Source organism: Schistocerca serialis, chromosome 7 (genome assembly GCF_023864345.2).
Source record: "Schistocerca serialis cubense isolate TAMUIC-IGC-003099 chromosome 7, iqSchSeri2.2, whole genome shotgun sequence".
Taxonomy (NCBI): domain Eukaryota; kingdom Metazoa; phylum Arthropoda; class Insecta; order Orthoptera; family Acrididae; genus Schistocerca; species Schistocerca serialis.
The window spans coordinates 290,249,407-290,274,373 of record NC_064644.1 but is presented as its reverse complement, the minus strand read 5'-3'; the positions used below and the strand labels follow the sequence as shown (position 1 = coordinate 290,274,373).

The window sequence follows — 24,967 nt, the reverse complement described above, 5'->3', positions numbered from 1 at the left end:
CGAGCGCCACCACATGGCAGGTCTCGAGAGACTTACTAGCACTCGCCCCAGTTGTACGGACGACTTAGCTAGCGATGCAACACTGACGAAGCCTCGTTTATTTGCAGAGAAGATAGTTAGAATAGCCTTCAGCTAAGTCAATGGCTACGACCTAGCAAGGCGCCATAGCAATTGATAGTTATCGTATGAAGCATGAAGCATGTCTCATCAAGAACGATGTATACAAATGATGGATTAAAGTTAAGTATTCCAGCAGCTACGTACTTTTCTTTATACCATTCATTACGTATCCTGTTTCAGACCTCACGCCATCCTGCGTGAGCTTATAGCGTGCATTTCGGCCTTCCCTAGCTATATAACAAAAGTCACCTAATTTCAATTACAAGCATTTAAAATAGGCAGTTCACACTACAGCTATGTAAATAATGTATGTAATCTATAGGCAACAGAAACTGGTAACTGTAAGTTTCAGGCACTGTATGCAAATGAAAATTTATAGTGGACAAATCACATTAATATTTTATGTGTGAAAGTCAGTAGTACTTACCCAAGTGCAAAGAGATGGTTCGCAACCACACACAGAAAATAGTATAATATGGAACAATTTATCCCTTTCTTAATTATGGGATCACACTATGGGGCTGTGCAGCTGATGTCCATTTAAAAAGAATAATACTGTTATAGAACAGAGCAATACGACTTATACATTGGATAGGCCATAGAGATTAATGCTGTGAAGTGTCTGTGCAGCACAAACGCCTCGCAATGTATTCTTTATACATATTTAAATTAGTAACATTTTTATGAGTCAACCAATAGAAGTTGATGAGTGCAATGAGGTATATGATAACAGTTCTGGGAAACAATGTAACTGTTTCTGAAAAAGGACAACACTAAAAATGACAGATAGAATCACATATGCCAACAGTTTGATTTAGTTTAACAAATTAACATATCCTCGAATAATATGTACAGGCACTGAATTTAACTTGCAATTAAATTCTTTTCTCATAGAAAAAAGTTTATATTCATTAAACGAATTTAAGACTCTGATTGTAACAAGAGCCAGTAGCAAATTAGGTATAATGTGATGAATATCTAAAATAGATATAAAATGTAACAACTGCAGTAACATATATGGTAAGTATAATTGTTTGCTAAGTATAATTATTATCATACTATTACTAGTCATGTTTGCAAAAGCAGTCATTTTGATGTCTCCAATCAAAGAAATAAATAAAAAGCACTCTATAACACAAGTTTCTTTACAGGTCATATAATAAAAACCAAATGATCTTTTATTATAAATGTGACTGTTAACAAACCACATTGTAACTTCAGTGATACAACCTGTGATGATTACAAAACAAGTAATAGCAGTGTAAAAATATTTTATGTATTAACCATTTGTATAATTATGTGTGTACTGGCAATGCCTTACGTAATGCCACATTTATTGGATGGTAAATAAACCAATTTCAATTTATAATTTACAGTACCAATAAAATCACAATCACAAAGTAAGAGGTATGTTCTTTCAAACAGTGTGAGTGAAACTTTGAAAAGAACAAGACAGACTATTTGTTCTGCATATTTGTGCATAATTGCACCTTCTGATGTAAATTCATAGCTTACATATTTTTTGTGTTATATCTTTCCATTACCAAGTCAAACGAGATTTTAGCGTGAAGTATTGATGAAATGTATGTTATTAACTCATGAAGATGTAGGTTTTGATCTGATACAAAACGTTGCAGCCTGAGGAAACCTTCTGACACATTTTGTACTGGCATACAGGGTTTGAGATATTCCTTTCTTTGTACTGACCTAAACTGCTGAACTTGTGATTTGTATGTTTCCATAGTTCATTGAATTTACAATATCTAAGTAATAAGTTATTACTTTATTTTTGTGACCGAGGGCTTATTTGTTACAATATACTTTTTTTTTAAATTATCTTACAATGGGCAAAGGCTTGCCTTTTCAATACAGTGTAACGAAATCTTTGTTATGAAATACTGTTTATTGTATACTATTGAGCACAGAATGCAAAACAGTCCTCCAAAATAGTGCAGTCAAATAATGATTTAACAACTGCAAATTTTAGGGAAAGATTGCAGTAGTTCCACTGGGATGAAGTGTAAGGAGAAGCTGATGCTAATTTAAAATTTAATCCATGTCATTATACCTTTGTGAGTATATCTGAAAACAGTTTCCCTAAGGAAACAGTGAAATATGATTGTAAGGAACGATCTAAAAAGCCATGTCTTACTAAAGGGATAAAAACATTTTGTAAACAGAAAGGAGAAATGTATCTTATAGCCAGAAGGAGTAATGATCCAGAAACAAACATTATAAAAACTACTGCACTGTATTAAGAAAAGTTATTAGAAAGTACAGTAGTATTTACATTATGTCTGAGATTAGAGCCTCTGGTAAAAAAATTAAAACAATATGGAATATTCCTAAAAGGGAAACAGGGCAACTGAGAGTATGTGAAGACTGTATTGCTATCTATCTCAATGGAAAGTTTGTTTACAAAAGGTCAGAAGTGGAAAATATTTTAATAATCATTTTTAAGTGTTGTAGAGAATATGGGATCCAACTGTTCATTATAAAATCAAGGCTGTATATGGAAGAGGCGATACCTACATAACTTGAGAAAATTGAAATTCAACCCACCTCTCCTACTGAAATTAGGAAAATAATACATCCACGCAAAAGTAAAAGCTCACATGGAATTGATGGCATTTCCAATAGTGTACTGTGAGCTTGTTCCCAACAGATAAGAGGGATAGTCAGCTACATACATAATAGCTCACCAAAACATGACATTATTCCAGATAGACTGAAATATGCTATTGTTAAACCATTGCACAAAAAAGAGGACAGGTCTGATACTAACAACTGCCCCCAATCTCACTTCTGACAGCTTTATCCAAAATTCTTGAACAAGTAATGCATGCAAGAGTACCTAACACATTTGTAAAAGTGACGTACTAACAAAATGTCAGTTTGGTTTTCTGAAAGGTTTTTCACAGAAAATGTTGTATATTCTTTCACTGATCACATATTAGATGCTCTAAATAACCGAACATCACTCATTGGGATATTTTGTGATCTCTAAAAAGCTTTTGACTGTGCAAATAATGAAATTCCTTTTCATAAGCTTAGGTGTTGTCGTATGAGTTGGACAGTGCACAAATGGTTTAATTCATATTTAACTGGAAGAATGCAGAAGGCTGAGATTAGCAGTACAGACAGTCTGTAAAAATCAGCAGAGTCCTCTAACTGGGGAGGTATCAAGAATGGTGTCCCACAGGGTTCAGTCCTTGATCTCCTATTGTTCTTAATGTATATTAATGACTTGCCCCCCTATATTCATGAAAATGCAAAGCTAGACCTTTTTGCTGATGATACCAGTATAGTAACCTAGCGCAACAAACAACAGTTAGCTGAGGAAATTGTAAATAATGTCTTTCAGGAAGATATTAAGTGGTTTTCTGCAAATGGACTCAGACTAAGTTTTGAAAAAACACAGTTTATACAACTCTGTACTGCAGGTGGCGTAACACCATTGGTAAATATAGACTTTGAACAGAAATGTGTTGTTAAGACAGAATATTCATAATGGGTCTGGTCATTGATGAGAAATTGAATTGGAAGAAACACATTGATGATCTGCAGGAACAGTTAGGTTTAGCTACTTATGCAATTAGGGTTATTGCAAATTTTGGTAATAACATATAAGTAAATTAGCCTCCTATGCTTATTTTCATTCACTGCTTTCATATAGCATCATATTTTGGGCTAATTCATCATTAAGAGAAAATTATTTATTGCAGAAAAGCATGTGATCAAAATAATAGCTGGAGCCCACCCAAGGACACCTCACAGACGCTTATTTCTGGAACTCAGAATATTCACAGTATCTTCGCAACATATATATTCACTTATGAAATTTGTTATAAATAAAACTAAAAAATAATAGCGATGTGGATAGCTGCAACACGAGAAGATAGGATGATGTTAACTGTTCTGAGTCAAAGCTAACTTTGGCACAGAAAGGAATGAATTTCCTCGCTACAAAAGTCTTTGGTCATTTGCCAAATAGAATTAAAAGTCTGATGCATAGCCAACCAACATTTAAAAACAACTTAAAAGAATTTCTGAACGACAACTTCTTCTACTCAATACATGAAGTTTTAAATATAAAGTAGTAACTGTAAATAATAATAATAATAATAATTCCCATTTTGTAATGAAAACTTATATTAAGCTGCCATGTTTCACATTACCACAAAGTATCTTATTCTTGATCTATGGAACAAGTATTAATGTAATGTAATACATACATTCACGACACTCTCTGGTGAGGAACTTGTTACAGTTTGACAGTGGAGCGACACTAGCGTTCCAAGCGGTGAGAAAGCAGAATGTCCCATGCATTGTAAGGATAATATTTGTTTTTAATTATTTTCTAATTAATTGACGAAGGACTTATTATATATTTTCATGCTATTCATTAGTAAATTACCAGTAGACATGAATTATCGAGAATTACATGTAAAACAACCGAATCACGCTAATTCAGTAACATAAGCTAAGACATATTCATGAATAAATACTTTCGAATATATGTGTATTTAGAGCTTACTCTGCTGAAAGCAAGAGAATGTCAATACGTATTTCATACATGGGAAATAATGCTTCAGTTATTGTACGTTCTTTTTATCATAGGCACATCCCTTGACACTTAAAATTTTTTGTTTAGTCTAATGACTCGCCCATTCTTACACTTCGCTCGACTTTACTAATATGCGAATATTTTTGTAAGTCTAATTACTTTTGCTTCAAACGCGAATGTGTTGAAGATTCCCACCATTTGTAGTTCAGAGTTAGCAACAGTTGTGGGCCTGGTTCCTTCTGTGATGGGAAACAGGTTTATTGTTTTTTTACTAGTTATTTATCACGTCTAAATAGTTCTCTCTTAAGCTACAGTTTCGGGGCTTATTTGATTCGTCAAATATTGTAGGCATTGCGTTCTATGTAGGTTTCCTAAGTTCCACATTCACCGATTTGGCTGAAAGTGTAACGAACAAAACTCTGCTTTCTGCAGAAGATCAGGTCTTCTGGTGTTTGGTAGCAATTTTTTGTTATTATAGGAAAACGACATTCTTCAATAAATGTCTTTATGTTCCAAGAGAATCGTAAATAAATCATCCTGTAATATACCATTTCGTATCTCCTAGGTTCGTAGGAAGCTGAGTAGTGACAAATATGACGTCATTTCTTACTTATTGTCGTTTTTATGGCACTACATACACTCCCTATTGTAAAAACTATGATACAAACCAATATAAGCGTTAGCATTCGCACTCATCCGATATAGTATTCACAAGTATACTTTCTGGCCGCTTGGGGCGCTGTTGTCACAGTGGGTAACAAAAACGAGACAGTGTCGTGACTGTTATGTTTGACTGTGCTATCGAATTCATGCATAGTCGTTCTCGCTGTTTATCTGTCTCTTTAAGTCTTTGACGAAATGTTTGTGTTCAATTTCAAATGTGCATAGACGGAGTAGCGTTCTTGTGTTTGGGAAAGTGTTGACTGTGTTTTCACAGATACAAACAAAATGGAAAATTTATTGTGCACATATCATGTAGTGTGTGTTCTGCTCCATAATGCGTAATTCATAAGTTTCGTACTTCATGTCAAGCCGCATGGTAAGAAGAAATATAGAATCCCTAAGTAAGGAAATTTCAAGTGTTGAGCAGAAACTGCAAGATGTTTTGAAATCGAAGAGTAAGAAGCCTGGGCTTGGGCGAAATGAAACTGCGAGTCGCGACATTGAATTGTTTATTACTGGACCGTCGGGAAAGAAACTACCAACAGCGATAGTGAAGCCAGACACGCTATTTCGGGCGCGCAAGGCTTCTGGCAAATGTGTGGATGTATTTGAAAATAATGACGGTACTGTCAAGGTGACAATAGAGCGGAATAGCTCCTCTCGCGAAAACCGCAGACGTTCTCGCAGTACACCAGAAATCAATCTTGCGTCGGCAGATGATGAGAGAGCTACAAAGTCAAGCGAAAACATGAAAAAAGTTGCTGATCGTCGAAGTACGACAGGAGTAATGCCAAGAAAAGTGAAAGCAACGCCGAGGTCCTTACACCAGTCATGGGGCGATGTAAGTGTTCATGATAATTCGTTGGCAACGATGTCTAGACTAGATCCTTGGTTTCCCAACCATGCATCAAACAATGTGCGAACTTAGATTTAATTGTATGTATTTATTGAGAAGATAATAGCTCACAACTCAATGACGAAATTGTAAACAATGCACTATGACATAATGTTTGTTTGGCGAAACGTCCGAAGTAAGGTACACTAGTAGAGCAATATTATTGTTTTCACTCTAATGAATACGTTGATGAAATTCGCAATCCATATCTTGTAGTCTGATAAGATCTGGAAGTTTGGGACCTGTTCATTCTATTATTTTATATACACTGTGATGGAGGATAGAGACTTTCAGTATGATCTTTCAGTTAGGGTCTAATGAAAACTTCTGAGATACCAAAATACATCTAAAGTATTAATGGTTGCTATGTTGGTTACCATCTTTTGTACGACATTTTCTATCCTTTTATTTTTACAAATTGTGTGAGAATTCCTGTTTGTGACAGCTTCATTACTATCAGAGTTCGAAATTTAAGACCGTAATTTACAAATAAATAGCATTTTTATTTATTAATATAGATACAGATAGGTAAATGAGGTTTAGAAAACCAAAGGCAATTCTTAAAATGTTATATAATTTCAAATTTATTTGTAAGGTGCTGGATGGGAAACACAGGAGTGCAAATGCAACACAGCAGCCAAGAAAGACACAACAAGGAAATCTGATTAAAAAGCAGCCTGAAAAGTGTGATAATAGTGATGTACGTCCTTCATCTGTGGCCCCTGCTGTTCAGCGAAAGGATTCGAACAATGCTGTGAAGGAAGAGAACTCTGCTGTTGCTAGTCGTACCTCCATCTCAAAAAATAATGCTTCAGAATCTATACCAGCTTGTAAACCTCAACATGATACCAGTTCCTTATCACCATCCAGTTCGTCTTGTTACAGGTAATATGAATTTGGGATTAAATAAGGTCTGAGAAATCCTCTTGGTGATTGCACGTCTGAAGTTTTTCACACATTAATGATGTCTAGTTTATCATCATTATTTGCCTTCTATCTCTTCTGTAACTATTTCCTGTAGTTACAGAAGCAGAGAAAATAATAGTAATATAGCACTAAATAACTTTCATTTACATGGAAATTGATTGTAATGCTGTTATAAAGATACGTAATCACATTTCATTCTTGATATGTTGTAAAATATGTTCTTATAATACTGTGTAATGACTGCAACTCTATGCACATTCTCCCAAAATATGTAGTTAAAAATGAAATACTGGATCTGTCAATATCATTTGTCTGTTTTGACCCAAGATGTCAGCAAAACAGTGGATATAAACCACTCCTCTAAATCCAGTATGCTTAAAATGCACGTCGTAAGAGGAAAGATATATTGCATGATAACCAAATTGACTATCTGACAGAAGATTGTCAGATCTTTCACAAAACACACTGAAATTCATGTTGTATGTAAAGGATGTTAGTGGGACCAAAGTTAGTGTCTACTCAGTAGTGGATGAGACTGGAACTGAAATTTAGGGTAGTAGACTAAAAGCTGTGATGCTTAACTTGGTTTTCAAATGTTCCTTTACAATGGAAAACCTAGGAGAATTGCCCTAATTTAACCCTTATACCACTGAAATATGGGTGAAATTTGTATTAATGTCGGTGATAATGAGAAACAACTGAAATGTTTGAACAAAGCTCCAGGGTCCAATGGAATAATTATCAGATTCTATATTGAATTTGCAGCTGAGTTAGCCCCTTTTCTTAATACACTGAAGAGCCAAAGAAATTGGTACACCTGCCTAATATTGTTTAGGACCCCCACGGACACACACAAGTGCTGCAACATGACATGGAATGAACTCAGACTAATGTCTGAAGTAGTACTGGAGGGAATTGGCACCATGAATCATGCAGGCCTGTCCATAAATCTGTAAGAATATGAGGGGGTGGAGATGACTTCTGTACAGCACGTTGCAAGGCATCCCAGATGTATTCAATAATGTTCATGGCTTGGGAGTTTGGTGGCCAGTGGAAGCATTTAGACTCAGAAGAGTTTTTCTGGAGCCACTCTGTAGCAATTCTGGACGTGTCGCATTGTCCTACTGGAATTGCCCAAGTCCTTTGGAATGCATAATAGACTTGATGGATGTAGGTGATCAGACAGGATGTTTACATACATGTCACCCATCAGATTAGATTAGATTAATACTAGTTCCATGGATCATGAATACAATATTTCGTAATGATGTGGAACGAGTCAAATTTTCCAATACATGACATAATTAAGTTAATTTAACAAGATACTTAAGTTAATATAACAACTTTTTTATTTTTTGTGTTTTTTTTATTTTTTTAAATTTTTTTTCCCTTAATTTTATCTAAAAATTCCTCTGTGGAGTGGAAGGAGTTGTCATTCAGAAATTCTTTTAATTTCTTCTTAAATACTTGTTGGTTATCTGCCAGACTTTTGATACTATTTGGTAAGTGACCAAAGACGTTAGTGGCAGTATAATTCACCCCTTTCTGTGCCAAAGATAGATTTAATCTTGAATAGTGAAGATCATCCTTTCTCCTAGTGTTGTAGTTATGCACACTGCTATTACTTTTGAATTGGGTTTGGTTGTTAATAACAAATTTCATAAGAGAGTATATATACTGAGAAGCTAATGTGAATATCCCTAGATCCTTAAATAAATGTCTGCAGGATGATCTTGGGTGGACTCCAGCTATTATTCTGATTACACGCTTTTGTGCAATAAATACTTTATTCCTCAGTGATGAATTACCCCAAAATATGATACCATATGAAAGCAATGAGTGAAAATAGACGTAGTAAGCTAATTTACTAAGATGTTTATCACCAAAATTTGCAATGACCCTTATTGCATAAGTAGCTGAACTCAAACGTTTCAGCAGATCATCAATGTGTTTCTTCCAATTTAATCTCTCATCAATGTACACACCTAAAAATTTGGAATTTTCTACCTTAGCTATATGCTTCTGATTAAGGTCTATATTTATTAATGGCGTCATACCATTCACTGTACGGAACTGTGTGTACTGTGTCTTATCAAAATTCAGTGAGAGTCCATTTACAAGGAACCACTTAGTAATTTTCTGAAAGACATTATTGACAATTTCATCAGTTAATTCTTGTTTGTCAGGTGTGATTACTATACTTGTATCATCAGCAAAGAGAACTAACTTTGCCTCTTCATGAATATAGAATGGCAAGTCATTAATATATATTAAGAACAACAAAGGACCCAAGACTGTCCCTTGTGGAACCCCATTCTTGATAGTTCCCCAGTTTGAGGAATGTGCTGATCCTTGCATATTATGAGAACTGCTTATTTCAACTTTCTGCACTCGTCCAGTTAGGTATGAATTGAACCATTTGTGCACTGTCCCACTCATGCCACAATATTTGAGCTTGTCTAGCAGAATTTCATGATTTACACAATCAAAAGCCTTTGAGAGATCACAAAAAATCCCAATGGGTGGTGTTCAGTTATTCAGATCATTCAAAATTTGATTGGTGAAAGGATATATGGCATTTTCTGTTGAAAAACCTTTCTGGAAACCAAACTGACATTTTGTTAGTACTTCATACAGCCGTTCCAACTCCAAATTAACTCTCCAAACAGAAGAGTTCAAATGAGGCCGGTCATGGCGTCTCAGGACAGATACAAATTCAACATTGGTATGTCTCGATGCCGACGCAATCTTTACCAGGTCACACTCTATACTGTACCCAGGATCTCTGTCGATGCTGTTCCCTGGCCCTCCCACAATAACCACGGTGTCTTCCCTGGTAAATCATTTACAGAGTGAACCTAAATCCCCTGTCACCTGATCCAGACTAGCACTTGGTTTGAAAAAATTTGTGACCTGGTATTCTGGTCCTAATTCCTCCTGCAGAAGTTGGCCTACACCTCTGGCATGAGAACTGCCTAACAACAAAACTTTCTCCCTTTTCGATGACTTTCCTACATTCTTTTTCAATTTCCTATTGAAAGTTTGTTGTGTCCTGTCTACACCTACCTCTGCTTGAGGCTCATCAGTTTCTAACTGAAGCAACAGGTCAAACTTATTTTTGACATTCACCACAAAACTGTCAGACTTAGTTCTAGGCCTGTTCCTTCTGTTACCTGTTGCCACTTCCCACCTCTCTTTGCCCTTCTCCCTCCTTAACCTGTCCAGATCTTCCCTAGCCTGATCTAGCTCAGCCTGAAGGGCAGCAATTTTCCCCTCCTGTTCCACTATCTTCCTATCTCTGCTGCAAATCCTACATAACCACTGATGAGCCTGATCCACTTCCCCGACACCCACACCACTGCAGTCCCCCCAGTGAAAAAAACTACTGTATCCATCACACCAAACCCCGGAACTAACAATTCTACGGCAAGTCAGGCACTTCTCACTCATGGCAAAAATAATACTTTAGCTAGAATAAATAAATTAAATTACCGAAAATCAAAAAAAGACATTACAAGAATTAAGCCTATTCACAAATGTATATAAGCAAGTTTCTGATTTAAAATTACGCTGTTTTTCTGAGATCTGTATTAAAACAATGAAGGTATACGCTATTTATTATATATTTCACTCGATGGAATGAAAAAAAGGACAGTTAAACGAGATACTTAAAGTTTGGTGGTGGTGGTGGTTAGTGTTTAACGTCCCGTCGACAACGAGGTCATTAGAGACGGAGCGCAAGCTCGGGTTAGGGAAGGATTGGGAAGGAAAGCGGCCGTGCCCTTTCAAAGGAACCATCCCGGCATTTGCCTGAAACGATTTAGGGAAATCACGGAAAACCTAAATCAGGATGGCCGGAGACGGGATTGAACCGTCGTCCTCCCGAATGCGAGTCCAGTGTGCTAACCACTGCGCCACCTCGCTCGGTGGTCTTAAAGTTTGATTCTCCAAAAACGTTACGAGAATTAAGCCTATAAACAAATGTATATAAGCAAGTTTCTGATATAAAGTTACGCTGTTTTTCTGAAATCTGTTTTAAAACAATGAAGTTATACGCTATTTACGGTAGTTTACTTATTTGTTACCGAGAAACTAGTTAAATTACCATGAAACAAGAAACAAACACGTTTACAAAATTTAAGCCTAAGCGCGACTTCGCGAAGTTACGATCTTTTCATGTTTTCCGAAAAAATACGCAAAGAAAAGTCAAACCTTCAACGACAAGACTAAACGATACACTAATGCACGTATTTAATTTGTTATCGGCATTAAATTAAATTATATTCCTGTCTAAATCACTTAACTTTCTGGAAATAGTTTCTGGCGTCACTTACTCGGCGGCCATCAGAGTCATATCTAGATGTACCATGGGTCCGATATCAATGGAATTGCATGTACCCCATACCATTACAGAGCTTCCACCAACTTGAACAGTCCCCTGCTGACATGCAGGGTTTGTGGATTCATGAGATTGTCTCCATACCTGTACACATCCATCCACTCAATATAACTTGAAACAAGACTTGTCTGCCCAGGCAATGTGTTTCCAGTCATCAACAGTTCAATGTCAGTGTTGACGGGCCCAGGCGAGGCATAAAGCTTTGTGTCGTGCAGTCAGCAAGGGTATACAAGTGGGCCTTTGGCTCCAAAATCCCATATAAATGATGTTTCATTGAATTGTTCGCATGTTGACACTTGTCAATGGCCCAGCATTGAAATCTGCAGCAATTTGCGGATGGGTTGCCCTACTTTCACATTGAATTATTCTCTTCAGTTGTTGGTCTCCATTCTTTCAGGATTTTTTTTCTGGCAGCAGCAATGTCAGGGATTTGATGTTTTACCATATTCCTGATATTAGAGGTACATTCATGAAATGTTGTTCAGGAAAGTCCCCACTCCCCCATCGCTACCTTGGAGATGTTGTGTCCCAGCGCTCTTGCGCAGACTATAAAACCACATTCAAACTCACTTAAATCTTGATAACCTGTCAATATACTGATCTAACAACTGCGCCAGATGCTTGTTGTCTTGTATAGGCACTGCTGGCCACAGCACCATATTCTGCCTGTTTACATATTTCTGTATTTTAATATGCATGCCTATGTCAGTTTCTTTGGCACTTCAGTGTACAACCTAGGGGGGGAAGGTGCCCAGTGGTTGGAAAGAAGCACAGGTAGCTCGCATGTTCAAGAACAGTAGTAGATGTGATCCACAAAACTACCGTCCAATATCTTTGACATCACTTTGTTGTAGAACCATAGAACAGATTCTGAGCTCAATCGTAATGAGATATTTTGAAAGAATGACCTCCGTCCATTGATTCTGAGTTCAACCGTAATGAGGTATTTTGAACAGAATTACTTTCGACACACCAACCAGCATGGATTCTGAAAACATCAATCATGTGGATCCCAACTCTCAATTTTGTCATATGACATACTGAAAGCTTTTTATCAAGGCAGTCAGGTAGATGCAGCATTTCTTGATTTCTGAAAAGCATTTGACTTACTATCACACCTGCGTTATTGTTAAAAGTTTGATCGTATGCGATATCAAGTGAAATCTGTGACTGGACAGAGGACATAGTATGTTATATTGGATGGAGAGTCATTGACAGATGTAGAAGTAACTTTGGCTGTGCTCCAGGGAAGTATATTGAGGCTCTTGCCTTTCATGTTGTTTATTAATGACCTTACAACCAATATTAGTAGTAACCTCAGACTTTTTACAGATAGTGCAGTTAGCTGTAATGAAGTACTGTCTGAAAGCAACTCATAAATATTCAGTCTGATCTTGATAAGATTTCAAAGTGGTGCAGATCGGCAACTTACCTTAAATGTTCAGAAACTGCACTTCACAAGACCAAAATGCATACTATTCTGTGAGTATAATACCGGTGAGTCACGATTGAAATCAGCGAATTCCTACAAATACTTAGGTGTAACACTTTGTAGAGATATGAAATGGAATGATCACATAGGCTCAGTTGTGATAAAGCATATGGTGGACTTTGGTTTATTTGTAGAATACTGGGAAATGCAATCAGTCTACCAAAGAGATTGCTTACTAATCACTCGTTAACCCATTCTAGAATATTGCTCATGTGTGTGGGACCTGTACCAGATAGGACTAATGGGGGTTACTGAATGTATACAGAAAAGGACAACGTGAATGATCATAGGTATGACCCATGGGAGAGTGTTACAGTGATGCTGAAGAAACTGAATTGGCCAACTCCTGAAGATAGTCGTAAACTATCCCAAGAAAGTCTACCATAAAACTTTCAAAAACCAGCTTTAAATGATGATTCTAGGAATATACTACAACCCCTACATACCATTCGCTTAGTGATTGTGAGGAGAAGATTAAAATAATTACAGCGCACGCAGTCATTCAGTCAATCATTCTTCCCATGCTTCATATGTGAATGGAATGGGAAGAAACATTAATAACTGTATAACAGGATGTACCCTCTTCCATGCACTTTGCAGTAATTTGCAGAATATAGATGTAGATGTCATCTTTGAACCTGACATAGACCTTGGATTACATCGCTTATTAGTGATCACCACAGCCAAGGTTTTGTATTCACTGTCATTAACTTCTTCAGCTTGTGACCAAACTGTTACTCTCTAACCTAACCTAGAGCTCTACAGATCAATCTGTCACCACAACCCACATTCCGGAAAATAATATAGAAGCAAAATAATTGTAGAGTGTTCTGTCTCTGTGTATTTATGACCTCACACTCCACATCATCATTAGATGTAGTTTTATAGACAATGTCTGGTATAAGTGGGGTCAGATGTATCCTCCTAACCCCCCCCCCCCCCACCCCTCCCAAAAAAAAAAAAAAAAAAAAAAAAAAAAAAAAAAAAAAAAAGAAAAAAAAAAAAAAAAAACGCACATTACTACATCCCTATACAAGAATTAAAACAACTTTGTGACTGATGTTTCAGAAAGTCATGTGGTAGTGGTCAGTTACAAATTAATCTCAGTAGTTCTTTCTGGAGTGTCCTGTGTTGTCAGTTTTGTAGGTACTTGCAAAGCTTTGTCAAATGTGTCCAGTGCATTGGCAACACTATTATCCTCCAGCCCCACATCATAAGGGGCTCACACTCTTTGATGAATATGTGCTTGACGTGTGCAGAGCCCCAGCCATTGTGGTACTACTTCCTTTTCCATGCTGAAGGTTGTAATGGTCGCCTGGTCGTTGATATAGCTAATTGCTGTAATCGCGCTATTTCACTCCCATTTACGGAGCTTGTTAGCACTTGATGTTAGGTTGGCGCCATTAAAATGCGTTGTAGTAATCGCTGCTGCTTGCTGGATCGCTGCTGTGTCTCAATGCTGATGCTGGCTCTAAATCTGGTTGTCTAGGGTTAAAAACATGAGGTCCGTGTTTTTTATGTGCTTTTGATGATAAAGAACGAGCAAAACCAACAAATATGTAACCTTCATATATTTATTACTCTGGTGGCCATCTTAATTCCACTGTCCACCAAAGACCATGACACAACACAAAGTAGTACTTCCTTTACATGATCTTTGCATTGTTTATCCACCTCAGACAATAACACACAAACACACTTTACCAAAGTGACATTCCGACTGCCTCCTCGACCCTTCTTGCTGCTTGTATTTATAACCTTGTCAAAGAACTACTAAAAAGAGATATAGTTTATAAGTCACATGTACATCTGTTATCATAATTTGTGCAGATAAGTTATTAATTTGCATCGAGTGACATAACTTAACATGTTATGAAAATGACAGACAGATTTGTTGACTTGACAGAATAATTCTCTGTTACAAAAAGGCCATTTTTTAGAAGTTTGTCAATTGACTTCCCTAATTTGCATAAATAAGTAAGTAACATGAATTATTAAGAATTACATTGGTTTTCGTCTAAAATAGGATTGATTACGTGAATACTGAGTGAAAACACTCCTAGTGAACAAATAGGTTTCACTGGGTGATTTTTATTTAAGGAGATCCAAAATACCTAAGTTGGCTACTATTTTTCGTACTTCATATTAATTATTTACGATAAACTTAGTGTTTTTACATGATGACATTTGCTGTATCAGTGATCAAGTGATATTAACTTTTGTGTGGGTCAGTTATTCAGTATAATTTAATGGGTTGACTGTTTATGGAGACATGTTGTGCAATCATTGTTAACATACACAATAACTGTTCTATAATCATAAATACTCGTTAAACTGGTTGAATTTGGAGGGTATCACATACTTCATTAAAGTAAAGCCTTTAATATGTTCCGTTACAAGGTCTATCCTGCTATTCTTTCGAGGATGTTCTTCCTTGAGCTTCTCTTGTCCACCGTTTTCTTATATTCTTCACTTTGATGTTTTTTCTCTTTCGATTTTATCCTCTCTTTCTCCTTGTGTGTTACTGTGGGCCTGCTCGTGCATTTGGCACACAAAGGGTGGTTGGATAAAGAGTAATTCCCAGCAAATGGGTTGAGAAGCGGGACTGACACATGCTCCCTGGTAAAGGCCAGACCATGGGAAGGGTGATTGCCTGAGCTGATACCTTACCAATCACCAATTGATCTCTCTATCTCTGATGAGGGAGATGTGACCTGAGGTGGAAATATTCGCCTAAGGCAGGTTAGTACCCCTGAGTGGGAATTGATGGGAGGAAGGAACTCTGCATCGGAGATGCTGGCAATAACAGGGGATCAAATTTATTGAGAACACCAGACCAATCCTCTTGTCCTGTGTCTACCAAATGGAATGTAAAGAAATAAAGGAAATAACCATCTTCCACGCGCACTTCACTATTTAGTAGTGTCCCTCTTGGAAGAAAGTAAGCATTTTGTTACAGTAAATCTGCATGAGTAATGGAATCCAATAATTGAGACAGGCAGTGCATTTCAGGCACAAAAACTGTTGAAAGCTATGCCCTTCCATTGATAGCCCATTTGTGTAGAGAACTATAGAACACACAGTTTTTCTCACAGAATTCTTACCACCTGTCCGTTTCATGAGCCGACTGAAGGAGAAATCCAAAGTTACCTTTTCGATAAATGCATAAAAACAGTCCATTGAGCCACAAGGATAGACAATGAATTAGTGCCCACCTCTACCTATTCTGTGCATTTGACTGAATGGAACTCCTGTTGAAGGTCAAGGCAAACTATTACATCATCAGTGTAAGACCGTACATACTGAATCCGATGCGTTGCTATAAGTGTCAGCATTTCACTCACACCTCCATCCCCCACCCCACCCCACCCTCTCCCCTTACACTTGCAGTAACTACATATTGTTTTATCCTGCGATTGCCCTGTGTATCTCAATGTGCAGGCTATACAGAAGATCAAGATGAGGGAAAAGGTTTCACTTACCGTTGCTCAGAAAATATTTGCCATTTGAAAGCCTTCCATGCCACCATCTGGCAATTATGGAATTATCATGGATACACCACACCCAAACAAGAGTAAGAACACACAGACCTGCAACCACCAGTTCAGTGTCCCAATTGTAAAATCCTCGAGAACTGAAGTAGCATTCTTGTGTACCACTACTGTACCTGGGCAACATACTATAAAACCTTCACCCACACACTGGAAGCCTCTCGTGACTCGTACAGAACTACATAAATTTAATTTCATCTGACAAACACAAAGTCACTAAAAAGAGAATAAATAAAAAAGTTCTTCCCCTTCATTGTCTCAGATATCCTCCTCAACAGTAACATAATGTAAAAATATCGCTCGACTAATCTCCACTCCTCCAACGAGAATTGCCAATTGATCCTCTACTGTACAGAAAGCTGGTTGACTCTTGGAGGGAAACCCTGCCTCTGAAGATATAATTGAGCTGCTTCTGAACTTTGTAGTCCAATGAATACAAAACCAGACACTATGAAGCTGCCAAGGTGATTGCCACTAACCCATATGCAATCACTTACCCTTAACTATGGCTGTATTTCAGTGGAATATATGTGGCATCAGATTGTATAGAATAGAACTGCAGCTAGTACTATGTTCACAGTCCCCAGCTCCTTCATGCTTGCAGGAAACGAAAACCGAACCTCAAGACCATTTCGATCTGTCACACTTAATCCCGATACTCTACGACCTTCCTCCCAATGAAAGGACTCCAACTCATAGGGGTGTAATGAGGCTCACCCAAGACAATGTCAGTGGCCAGATCATTCCATTCAACACCAGGTTGCAAGCTGCTGCTGTTCATATTTACCTTCCTGCCATTTTCTCTTGGGTCCACATAACCCCTGTGCTTGATCTTATCATGGTGGAAGTACTGCAGCTTATTGGCCAGCTCCCAACACCTTTCTTGCTGCTTGGTATCTGCAGTGCTCACCACCCCGTGTGCGCGTCCCCAGACCCTGCATGAGGGGGCACTCCCATCAAATATTCTGGGTCAGCTTAATATCATTTTACATAACGCAAGTGGACCCAAGTTTCCCTCACATTTTATACATTCATTGTTACATCCTGATTTCTTCTGCAGCACACAGCTTGCTTGCCATCTACAGTAGTCTGTCATCTCAGACACAGTTGCGCATCCATTTCCTGTGTGTAATTTGCTTGCTGAACCATGCACAGTCATGCGTCATCATCTCAGTTGCTGAATGTTCCCTCTCATGATGAACCCCAGTGCCCTGGTAGACTGATTAATGCTAAAATGTGGATCACATGTGAAAACATACTGTCTGTCTTTGAATGCCACCCCACAGTGGAGAATGATGTCCAGTATAAACACATGCAAACCATCGAAGTATCAGAGGTAGCATAAAGCAATTTGGAGTTTTGTTGTTAATTCTCTTAACCATTTTACTCCCTCTTCTGCCATTTAGGATAAATACCATTGTTTTGCTATAAAAAAGGTCTATCTACCACTTCCCAGTCTGGCTGATGCAATAATATTTTAGTGGAATTTGTCAATATCTGTGCGTAGACACATTCAGAGTACCAAGTAGAAGGACTGGTGGCACATGTAAACACGTTCAGAGCACACAGGGACAGGTACAAAGGCACACACGTTAATACGTCCAGAGCAGTTAAAGGGTTAACAGCAGCATACTTCAGTCTCTCTGGAAAAATGCCTTGGGTTAGTGATGCACTACGTATTTCAGATAAGGCAGGGCTTATTATTTGGGAACAAATCTTTAGTACTCTGTTGGAAATACCATGAAATTCAGATGAGCTATTATTTCTGATAGAATCAGCTAAAACTTTTACCGCAAATATTGTGGAAATGGTAATTGCTGTTGATGTGCACTTTTCACAGAATGGATTGGTAGTCAGGGGCTCATATTGTAGCCAATCAACATATTGTAATAATACTTAGGAAGTGTGTTTTTTGTGCAGACATGCACCTTTTTTAAATGGAACAGTGCCTATTAAACATTAACAAACAAATAGTTTGGGTAAATTAAAGTGTCAGTAGTGCTTGTCACAGGATTCTATTATGAGTTGTTAACGAGATATCGTATTTTGAAAAGTTCCCACATTGACACTTGTTCAGTACCTGTAGTAGCACACACTAAAGAGCAACCCAAGTGCATACACTACTTACACGGATATCGACCAGTAATGAGACAATTTATCATCAGATTGTGTTCAGAAGGACCACCAGTGGGGCAGTAAACGCTTAAAGTCTGGTATGATGTCTGAGCAGGCTGCAGTAATGCGTCATTCCATATCATTGGATGTAGTTTGTTTGTCCTTGTAGAGAGAGTCTTTCAGCTCTCGCTACAGAAAAAAGTCTACGGGTGTCAAATCTGAGGAGTGGGCTGGCCCAGGTATGGGTCTTCCATTACAATCCAACAATTTGGAAACAATTCATGGAGACATGCTATAGTACTTTGTGCACTATGGGCTGGACAGCCATTATGTTGGTACCACAGGTTCATCCTAGTCTGCAGAGAAAAGTCTTCTAGCATCCGTGGAAGGTGATCTGTTAGGAGGGTGCAATACTTGATCATGTTCAGTGTTACATCTATGAATAACGGCCCATCCCCACCACACCATACATTTACACTTCATGGACATTGACATTCTATTTAACAAAGTCAGCGGGGATTGTCAGCAGGCCAATAGTGCATGTTTCAGCAGTTTGCCTGGCCCCGCTTGGTAAATGTGGCTTCATCACTAAATAAGGTGCAAAATAAATCAGGAGTATTCTGTCTTAATGGCCATGTACAGAAGTTGACATGATTCTCATAATCATTTCCATGCAGCTCTTGATGGAGAGAGATGTGATAGGGATGGAATGTACATCGATGGAGAATGCGTAGAACACTTGCCTGATTAATGCCATTTCCTCATGTGATTGGGCGAGAGCTAGTGTGAAGATCAACTGTAATAGCAGCAAGAACATTAATTACCCCATCTTCTGTCATCACCTTTCTCCTTCTGTTACATTGTCAAGATGCTACACTCTCGCTTTCACATGACTAGTTGGAAAGGTTGATAAAAAAAATGCTGAGATGGTTGATGTCTATTGGGATACCTTTCTGCATACGCCGTACAAGAAGGGATTGCATTCTTTCTATACTCTGCATACACCATGAGCATCTCGGCTTTTTCTGCATAGGTAAATCCCACCGTCCAGTCACAACCTAATGCTTGGACTGGCACACACTAACGGACTAGCAAGTCACAGTGCACTCAAGGAATGTACAAGCAGACTGTAGGGAAACATAACAATGTCGTACCTAGCAACTATGCACATTGAATGGCACAAACAAGTGTCAGTGTGGGAACTTTCCAAAATATGATATCTCGTCAATGACTCGCACTAGAGTCCTGCAACAAACACTACTGACATTCTAGTTTACCCTATGTTCAGTTTGTTAATGTCAATGGGAATTGTTCCATTTAAAAAAGTGTATGTATGCACAAAAAATACACTTCCTAAATATTATTACTATCTGTTTATTGGGTAACAAGACAAGCCCCTTACTACCAATACATTCTGTGAAAACTGCACGTCAATAGTACTTTCCATTTCCATAATATTTGCGTTGCAAGCTTTTCGTGATTCACTCTGTATAATTTTCGTAATTTCAGTAGGAGAAGTTGGTGATACATTTGTGGCTTGCAGTCTGGACTCAGCAGCCAGAGCCTGTGGTCGTGTGTGTGTGTGTGTGTGTGTGTGTGTGTGTGTGTTTTGCCTATTTCCGAAGAAGGCCATGTTGGCCAAAAGCCCACTTTTTTTGTTTATTTTTTATTTTTTTAACTCAACATCTCCATTATATGGTGAGTAGCAACTATCCCTTTCACAATATTGTTACAGTCATGTGATTGAATTTTATGAGAGCTGCTTTTTCAACATACTGCTGTCATTTTTCTCTTGAGCTGTTTGTCCCTCTACTTTTTACTATATTTAAGAAATGATTATTAAATATATTTGCTGCCAATGACTCATTTGTGTCTGCATTATGTTTTTATTTCTTTATCATCTTTCGTTACTTTTGGTACTGATATTGGATACGTCAGGATATACATGAATGTGTTACAAAGCATGTATAAAAAAAACATAAATATATACAATTTTTCACACATTTGTAACAGAGATTAAAAGTTGACACCATATAAATAAGATTATACACATACCTACAAAAAGTATTATCAGATGGGATTAAGAAAATAAGTATAATTACGCTTAATTATAATGGCCAGCACAGTGTCTTTACATTAATTACATGGAGTTTGCCAAAGAATCTCTTATTTAAGAATTTTGTATACTGTGTATAGCCCTTCAGTTCAGTTCAGTAGCGATGTTATCCTGTTCTGTGGCTGAGTGTCCTGTCTCTCGTTCCAATACATTCCATATAGTCTTAAGTCTTTTAAAAAAAATTTCTTTTTAAAGTTCTGTCTTGATTGCACCACGTATGCTACAAGAACATAGGTGACCGGTTTCAGTCATATCACATGACCATCATCAGACCTGTAATTTAATTTAGAAAGTAATAAAAACCTTACTAGATTGACAATAAAATATGACAAAATGCTTATAAGGATAAAATGCTTTTTTATATTTGTCAGGATGACATGACCTAGCATTAATAATGACATCAGTAGTTGTAGGCATTTTTTAAGTCAATGAACCACTGGATGCTAAAATTACCCCTTGAAGAAAATGAGATAAAAAAGAAACAACTATTCTAAAACAGATTGCGAAGACCAATTCTTTTGATACACGTCAGGTTGACATTATGTTTAATAAAATGCAACAAACACAAAGTACACCAATAATAGGAGCTCATAAATACACAAAAATGACATACATGGGGAACATATCAGGTAGGATCAGTAATTTATTTAAGAATTCTGAAATAACAACAGCATTGGAAACTAACAGTACTTTGCAAAATAAATTAAGACATACTGTAGGTAATGATAACGATAGATTTCTCAGATCAGGGGTTTAAAAGATCCAATGTGGTGATTGTAAAAAAATATACATTGGCCAAACAGGCCGGAGCTTTACTGTAATCAGTCTTCGGCCATCATATAACTTTTAATAAGCATGCCGAAGGGATGGCACAACAGAATTTGCAAGTCCTTCATTACACTAATAAAGGCTTATTATTAAATATTTTGGAGGAGATTGAGATATATGCCCATTATAGAGATGAACCGTCAGTGCTTCTCAATGAACCGTTGGATTTTCGTGAAAAACATTTTTATGACCTCTTTGACGAAATTCTATGAGCACATACATACTCTTTTGTTCAGAAAATCATAGGACCCAGTTGTATCCATGGCAGAAATGTACCTTGGAGCAGTACGTAAATATTTATATCACAATTTTGAACTTCCAAATATAAATATTACGAAATATGACTCCATTTTTAATAAATCAGTTCTATGACATTTTAAAAAGTGTATGTAATATCATAGCACTCTGCAGCTGATCATTTAATTATTACATATATCACCAGTGGCAAATAAAGTTAATATAAGACAGACAGACTGAATCTTGCATAGGTGTATACGGGCAGTCGAGTCACAACTCTCATATCGATATGATGCCGCAATGCCAAAGACCTTCACAACATTGTTGACTGTGAAACCATTGTGGTAGTACCACTGTAGCCCATACAGGGCACACTGAGTATACATCGTCTGTACAGTTATTTTAAAGCTTTTAATTGATATTTTATACAGTATTTAAGTAGTTCCATGGTTGTAAAGAGATATTTTATACATAACAGTTTTTTTATGTTATTATTGTACTTTGTGTTTTTTTAGACTGATTGGTTGATGTGAGGTAGAGGGAGAAGAGGTAGGTGGAGCATCTTCGTATTTAAGCGTATGCCCGTCACTTGCTGGCACCAGTTGACATCACAGCAGTTGAGAAGAGTGCTTCACCTACCATCTTTAAAGGATGCCATGGGTATAGCAAGTCTTATTGTATTTTATCATATTTTGTCATATTTTATTGTCAATCTAGTAAGGTTTCTATTACTTTGTAAATTAAATTACAGGTCTGATGATGGTCATGTGATATGACCGAAACCGGTCACCCATGTTCTTGTAGCATACCTGGTGCGATCATGACTAAATTTTAAAAAGAAAAATTTTTTGATCGCTGTTACAAAAATGTTTATTAAAATTGTTAAGTCTATTGTTGGAATTACTGATTTCTGACATTATGCGAATGTTCCTCGACTTTACAATAACTTCTCTTCGTAATTTTGAGTAGCTTTTGTACTATGCAACTACTCCAGGATCTCTACTTGTTCTTCACAAGATACTTTAATCTCTCTAGTGGGCCAAGATTTTTTTATGAGTTGTTTAATGTCCTTCTTAATTAGTTTATGCGGAAAGCTATTTTCAAATAATGAAATGAATTTATGAATAAAAGAGACAACTCACCAGAAGGCAGAAGTGCTGCATCATTGATAGGTACACAAACAAAAAGTACAGAGCTTGGCTTACTTTCGGAGTGCACTTCCTTTTTCAAGCTTGTAAGACAAACCTACACACACACACACACACACACACACACACACACACACACACCTGTCTCCCTACACTGTTCTCAGTCGAATGACAGCTCTTGTCTGGCCCACAGTGAGTGAACTGGGGTGAGGTAATAGTGTGGGGTGGGTGAGGGATGGAGAGAGGTGGGAGGTAACAGGGTTGAGGGGGGGGGGGGGGGGGAGGCGTCTAGTGGCTCATGGGAGAGTGGGGAGCCGTCTGTGGGCTAGCTAGGGGTGCAGGTAGAAGGGACAGGTGGCAGACGGCTGGGCACATAATTTCATAGGTCTGCCAGCTGTCCCCTCTACCTGCAACCCTAGCTAGGCCACAGATGCCCCATTCTCCCATGAGCCACTAAACACCTCCCCCCAACCCCCTCCCTGCCTCTCGGCTCTCTCCATCTCTCACCTCACACTCCCTTCCTACCCCAGTACACTCACCGTGGGCCAGGAAAGAACTGGCGGACGAATGAACACAGTGTAGGGAGACACAGCCAAGCTCTGTAAGTTTTGTTTCCGTACCTATCGATAATGCAGTGCTTTTACCTTTCGGTGAGTTGTCTTCTGTATTCCTAAATAATGTGTAATTCTCAATCAGAATTTTCCATACATTATGATATGAATTTATCATAGAATAGAAAAGTATAATGTTAGCATTTGGGTCGTTACAGATTTCATCCCAGGTCATCTCTTGTAAACTATTCGTAAAAACATTTCTCCAGGAGTCATCAATTATTTCCACTGATTTCAAATGATGAGTATCTGTACTGAAAGGCACTCTCTTGTTTATCTTAACTAGCCATGCATCATGATCAGAGAGAGCATTTGTTACTGTTTTGTTGTGGTCTTCAGTCCTGAGACTGGTTGGATGCAGCTCTCCATGCTACTCTATCCTGTGCAAGCTTCTTCATCTCCCAGTACCTACTGCAACCTACATCCTTCTGAATCTGCTTAGTGTATTGATCTCTTGGTCTCCCTCTACAATTTTTACCCTCCACAGTGCCCTCCAATGCTAAATTTGTGATCCCTTGATGCCTCAAAACATGTCCTACCAACCAATCCCTTCTTCTAGTCAAGTTGTGCCACAAACTTCTCTTCTCCCCAATCCTATTCAATACCTCCTCATCAGTTACGTGATCTACCCACCTTATCTTCAGCATTCTTCTGTAGCACCACATTTCGAAAGCTTCTATTCTCTTCTTGTCCAAACTAGTTATCATCCATGTTTCACTTCCATACATGGCTACACTCCATACAAATACTTTCAGAAACGACTTCCTGACACTTAAATCTATACTCAATGTTAACAAATTTCTCTTCTTGAGAAACGATTTCCTTGCCATTGCCAGTCTACATTTTATATCCTCTCTACTTCGACCATCATCAGTTATTTTACTCCCTAAATAGCAAAACTCCTTTACTACTTTAAGTGTCTCATTTCCTAATCTAATCCCCTCAGCATCGCCCGATTTAATTTGACTACATTCCATTATCCTCGTTTTGCTTTTGTTGATGTTCATCTTATATCCTCCTTTCAAGACACTGTCCATTCCATTCAACTGCTCTTCCAAGTCCTTTGCTGTCTCTGACAGAATTACAATGTCATTGGCGAACCTCAAAGTTTTTATTTCTTCTCCATGGATTTTAATACCTACTCCAAATTTTTCTTTTGTTTCCTTTACTGCTTGCTCAATATACAGATTGAATAACATCGGGGAGAGGCTACAACCCTGTCTCACTCCTTTCCCAACCACTGCTTCCCTTTCATTCCCCTGGACTCTTATAACTGCCATCTGGTTTCTGTACAAATT

At 37.8% G+C, this 24,967-nt stretch overlaps 1 protein-coding gene across 4 annotated transcripts in view; it reads left to right on the top strand.

Annotated features, from left to right (window-relative positions):
- The first annotated feature begins 5,484 nt into the window (after positions 1–5,484).
- Positions 5,485–24,967, top strand: part of LOC126412622 (uncharacterized) — a 160,383-nt gene continuing 140,900 nt past the window's right edge. For 2 of the 4 annotated variants that reach the window (XR_007575325.1, XM_050082295.1), the window contains exons 1-2: positions 5,485–6,191; positions 6,841–7,130. Coding sequence is in view for 2 of the 4 variants with exons in the window: in XM_050082295.1 (XP_049938252.1) it covers positions 5,712–6,191; positions 6,841–7,130 (770 nt within the window). In the remaining 2 variants the exon portion in view is untranslated. The remainder of the gene's footprint in view (positions 6,192–6,840; positions 7,131–24,967) is intronic. The other 2 variants (XR_007575324.1, XM_050082294.1) reach the window with 2 other exon arrangements.